Here is a 5,574-nt window from a genome sequence, read left to right on the forward strand (position 1 = left end):
AAGAGTCGCTTGCTCTACTATGGATGTGTAATCATGAAAATTACTATTATCTACACAGATGTCGGATATATATTCTCCACAACTCTTAATTAGGAGCATAGTGCGTTTCAGCGCATTTGAACCCACGGTTTTCTGCACTAACAATAATATTGATGCCAATCGAATTAAGATTGAATCGGTATTATTAGTTAAATATTAAAATTATGCGGAATTGATATGCATATTTTTCCATTTATTTTTAGTTTTGATCAAAATTAAATTAACCCTTTAATTAATTAATCTATCTTAAATTCTCCCTATTTTCACGGCGAAATACTTTGCTCCCCGTATCTAACACGTACCAAAGAGAAAAGAAAAACTTCTCTTAAATTTCACTCCAAAGCACCAAAATCTGAAGAATCTCAGATCAGAGCTCTCAGTTTTCTCTTATTCTTTTTCTTTAATCCAAACAAACAAAAAGAAAAAAAAGGAAATGAAGAGATTAAGAAGCTATTACATGCAGTTTCGACACAACAACAATCAAGCAATGGAGCGTAAATGGATCTTCCCATTAGCTGTTGGCTCCATTGTTTCTTTATTTTTACTCTTCTTAACAACCTTAACCTCTTTCGATGGCTCCCCTTTTCTTTTCTTCTACCGTTCCTCCGCCGTAACCGGCGGTTCCTCTCCTTTCGTGGAAAACCAACTAAAACCCATCCCTATTTCCACCCTCCCTCCGCCTCCCCGCTTCGCCTACCTCATCTCCGGCTCTGCCGGCGACTGTCGGATGCTTAAGAGGACTCTTTTAGCCCTTTACCATCCTTTGAATCAATACGTGGTTCATCTTGACCGGGAAGCTAGCTCTGAAGAGAGGCTCGATCTGGAGAAGTTCGTGAAGGATCATCCAGTGTTTAACAAAGTAGGGAATGTTAGGATGATTGTGAAAGCTAATTTGGTCACTTACAGAGGCCCTACTATGGTTGCTAATACGCTTCATGCTGCTGCAATTTTGTTGAAAGAAGGTGGAGATTGGGATTGGTTCATTAATCTTAGTGCTTCTGATTATCCCCTTGTTACCCAAGATGGTGAGTTGGATCTTCCAAATAATTAATTCCCCCCCTCCCATTTCTTTGTAAAGAAAATTCCATTTTCGTCTTTGATTTTGGCTTTGAGATTTTGGGTATCTTTCAGATTTGTTGCACACATTTTCATACTTGCCAAGGGATCTAAATTTCATCGATCATACAAGCAATATTGGGTGGAAAGAGTGAGTACATTTGTATTCTTTTATAGCCTTTAAATCCTAGTTTTCCTCAAACTTTCCTTTTTTGGGTATCTTTTATATCAAGAAACTGATTGATTGTTGGGGTTTTGTTGTTGTAATGGCAGGTTCCAGAGGGCTAAACCAATCATTATTGATCCAGGATTGTATAGCATGAGAAAAGCTGATGTGTTTTGGGTTACACAAAAGAGAAGTGTGCCTACTGCATTCAAACTCTTTACAGGTAAAATGCGCTGAAAGCTTTGAATTATTTAGTGTTGTGTTTGGTTAATATATGCAATTGTGGGAATCTTGGTGATGTCGTTTATTTGCCATTTTTAGGTAAGTTCTGTCTAGATAGACACTCTGTTTAGTCTTTTCTATTCTTGTGAGGATAATTGTCAGATGCAATGATCTCTTGGCAGATTTAAATAATCGGTTTAGATAATATTTCACTGAGTACATTTGTTTATATTGTTAGATTAGTATAATTGAGGTTGAAACTGGAATCTAGTTTTGACTTGATTTGATTCTTTTGTGACAAAGTTAGAGGTCAAAGTTAAAGACTGTAAATACGGTTGTTTTTCTTTTCTTGTCTGGGTTTCCAAAGAACAATAGATTTGACTGAGCTTTGATTTTAATCGAAATCGATTGGTTGGACTGTGGAGAACAAGCAACTTTCTGGTTCATGTTCTGTCAGCTTTCTGATTGCTTAAAAGCAGCTTATTGAAGTGATTATGTAAAGGAAGGCCAATTGTTTTGCTTTCAAAGCTTCTCATGGTATGATAAGATATTTCAGAATTTCTGATTCAAAGGAAGTGGACAAATATCTATAGTAGAATGACAAATATCTAGTTGCAGAATGTGGAACAGTGCACGTTAAGAAAGCTTTCCTGCTCAGCACAAGGGATTGTTGGTGAGAAATATTTGGGAAGATTGGTGCAATAGGCAGAAATCTCTGTCAGGATACTAAATTATTTTTTACTTACTATTTTCTTTCCTTTGTTCCTGAAATAGCCATGAAACATGTTTGATCTGGGGGGTTTTGATGGTGCCCCTGCCAATTAGACGGTGAAACCCTTGCTTATCTGCCAACTCTCTAGCTTCCCCTTAAAACATAGAAATTGAAAGATTTTTAGGAGACACATGCATCTTGCACATTTGCCTATCCATTTAACATTGGTTTTGCTGATATTGCCAAAGCCTTTATAGAAACCTGGATGTGCTAAAAATATAATTTATATGTACTCTTCTTTGCTCATTTTCTCCCGTGTGCACTTTTTCTAGAAAACAAAGTTTAAGCAGTGAGTTCGTTCAAGTTTTCTTTGAACACTGCCTAGTTCTTCTCTGGCTTTACCTATAGGCTATTACTTTTTCCTGTGGTATATTTTTGTTTTAATTTTAAATGTCATATTGGATGGTTAATGGTTAACACTGAGCACTAGATCCTTGATGTTTGTCATCGACTTGATTAGAAAATAGAAATCAAAACTGTGTCTTAGCCTAAAATAAATTCCCCATAATTCTCAAAATATGGAATGCTTAATTATAAGCAAGAACAATGTGACTTTGTTAACCAAATATTGCCTTACTCATTTCGTTTTTGTCTTCCAAGTTTAGCTGACAAGACTTCTTTATTTCTTTTATTTTTAACGTTTCCAAATTCATTTTCTAATTCAAGCCATGTAATTCATTTGATTTCCTTTTCATGTAGGATATTAAAGTAATTCTGTTCCTTGAAACTATCTAAACAAAAATTTAAGGCAAAACGGTATGGTTTTGATGTTGCAATTAGCTTAGATCTCTAGACAACTAAACCATGCTTACACGTTATTTTATGTTTGACTCGTAATTTCATTGAATTGTATGATGTTTATAATTGTTGACTACCGATGCTTTTGCATAACATTCATCTTCATATTTTTGATAACTTTGATCAATCATATGGTTATACTGAAAGTTTATGCCGTAGAGAAAATATATTCTAATTTAGTACCATTTAGTGGTAAGTAACATATATACTATGCAGTCTAAATGTCAGAACAGTCTCATGAAGTAGTGAATTTCATCTGGAATTGGCTGCTGTATGACCATATGCATGCTATTGTGATTGGAAAACGTGTTCATTCATATTCTGGCAAAATGTTTTTCAATCTAACTTGTTGCTAGAATCTATTAGGCATCCATAAATATCCGCTATTGTCTGCAGACGCTTGTAACACTGGTACCATTTCTTTAATAGGTTCTGCATGGATGGCACTTTCTCGCCCTTTTGTTGACTATTGCATTTGGGGATGGGACAACCTACCTCGAACTGTCCTCATGTATTACGCAAACTTTTTATCATCTCCAGAAGGTTACTTCCACACTGTCATTTGTAATGCTCAAGAGTTCCGTAACAGTACAGTAAACAGCGATCTCCATTTTATATCATGGGATAACCCTCCTAAGCAGCATCCTCACCTCCTCAGGCTTGCTGACATGCAACGGATGATCGATAGCAATGCCCCTTTTGCTAGAAAGTTCCCTAGGGATGATCCTGTACTTGATAAAATCGACTCTGAGATCTTGTCTCGTGGCCCAGATATGTTTACTCCTGGTGGTTGGTGTGTAGGAAGTGGGAAGAATGGGACCGATCCTTGCACTGTTATTGGTAACAGAACAGTCATCAGGCCTGGCCCCGGAGCAAAAAGGTTGGAAAAGTTGATCAGCTCTCTTCTATCCAGTGACAATTTTAGACCGCGACAATGCAAATAACTCGAACTAACATGAACTGAAACTCGCAAAGGGTGGCACTCAAGCTGAATGAGGTAGGTTTATACATGTATCAAAAGATGAAGATGATGCAATCAAGGTATTCAATGCTCCTTCTGGTAGGGTTTGAAAAAGAATGATAAGAAAAAGGTATAGGCGATCTTTTTTGATTTAGATAATTACCAGCATGATTACTGATGAACTTGTCAATTTACACGATTAGAGATGGATTTACAGTGTTGGAGATGGTGTTGGTCCCACTGGAATCTTTCTCACTTTTTTGTTTTGCTAGTGTTATTGTGTAACGATTACATATTGAAGAGAAGTTCAAGTTTCACACTTTTTCCTCTCATCCAAATTTCATGATCCGCACATTAATGGTATTGTATATATATATATATGTATGGTTCAAAACTATAGAGTAAAAATAGGGTTCCATAATATCAACCCATACTAAATAATACTCGTAAAATAATTAAGAAAATTAGCATTCAATTAACTCAATTGAAATTAACTTTTCTCTATAGAAAACTTTGACGACTGATTAGAGGTTTAATTGTTTTTTTAAATTATTATGTGAGGTTTTTCTTTTAAACATTTAAGTCAAAAAAATTTTATAAAAAAATTCCTTGAAATGCTAAAAAAGTTAAATATTTTAAAAATATTTTAAAAAATTAGGGTAAATTATACTAGTAGTCACTGAACTATTAGTAAATTTTATTTGGTCATGCAGTTATGAAAGTTACAAAGTGGTCACTTAACTATTTGACTTTTTCTTTTTTGTCACCTAACTATTCAATTTTGTTTTTTTGGTCCTCAGCTGGCTAAATGTGACAACTTTAAAATTGACATAATGGCAACTTTGTCTCTCAATATTTATATATTATGTCAATTTAGTTTTGATTCTAAAAAATGTGTAATTCTTTTTTGTATTTCTTTGACTCTTTCACTTAAAAAGCTAAAAAAAAATAAAATTTATAAGCCAAATTTGATTGAAAATATATACAAAAAATGAAAGCACTAAAAATCCAAGATAATAATTTTCATATTTTCTTATTATTTTAAAATTGACCCTCAATGTAAAAAAAAACTAAAAACAAAGAGACCAAATTATACAGTGTCAAAATGGTGAAGGTTAAATTTTTTTAGAATCAATTTAGTCATGTTGAGGATTAAAGTTGCTATTATTCCATTTCTAAAAGCTGCCATAGTTAGCCAATTGATGACGGAAAAGGAGAATTGAATAGTTGGGTCACTATTTTGTTACTTTCTTAGTTAGGTGACCAAAAATAAAATTTACTAATAATTGAGTGATTACTAATATATTTACTCAAACAATAAAAATGAAAACTTCTAAAAATTAAGAAAATCTAAAAAAAATTCATACAAATTTTAGTCCAAGTAAATTATTTGTCTAATTGATGGGTACATCTGTAAATGATGATAAGCCTCTTCAAAAGTTTTTAGTTCTATAAATGGTTGCTTGTGCATTAAACTTAACTTGAGTTATTGCCTTAACCCACAGCCAAATAAATCAATACATAAATTTCGAGTAAAAAATGAGGCTTAAAAAATTGAAA

The 5,574-nt window shown here is 33.7% G+C and overlaps 1 protein-coding gene across 1 annotated transcript; it reads left to right on the plus strand.

Moving 5' to 3' along the window:
- The first annotated feature begins 317 nt into the window (after nucleotides 1-317).
- On the plus strand, nucleotides 318-4,333 carry LOC107892330 (beta-glucuronosyltransferase GlcAT14B). Its single transcript, XM_016817389.2, has 4 exons — nucleotides 318-1,064; nucleotides 1,171-1,246; nucleotides 1,369-1,484; nucleotides 3,483-4,333. The coding sequence occupies exons 1-4, from the start codon at nucleotides 473-475 to the stop codon at nucleotides 3,995-3,997; spliced, it is 1,299 nt and encodes a 432-aa protein (XP_016672878.2). The 5' UTR covers nucleotides 318-472; the 3' UTR covers nucleotides 3,998-4,333.
- Nucleotides 4,334-5,574: the final 1,241 nt, after the last annotated feature.

Source organism: Gossypium hirsutum, chromosome D09 (assembly GCF_007990345.1).
Source record: "Gossypium hirsutum isolate 1008001.06 chromosome D09, Gossypium_hirsutum_v2.1, whole genome shotgun sequence".
In the NCBI taxonomy this organism is placed as follows: Eukaryota; Viridiplantae; Streptophyta; class Magnoliopsida; order Malvales; family Malvaceae; genus Gossypium; species Gossypium hirsutum.

Coding starts and splice junctions, on each gene's coding strand:
- LOC107892330 (XM_016817389.2), top strand. CDS start 473: ATGAAGAGATTAAGAAGCTATTACATGCAGTTTCGACACAACAACAAT. Junction 1,247..1,368: donor AGCAATATTGGGTGGAAAGA/GTGAGTACATTT, acceptor TTGTAATGGCAG/GTTCCAGAGGGCTAAACCAA. Junction 1,485..3,482: donor TGCATTCAAACTCTTTACAG/GTAAAATGCGCT, acceptor TTTCTTTAATAG/GTTCTGCATGGATGGCACTT.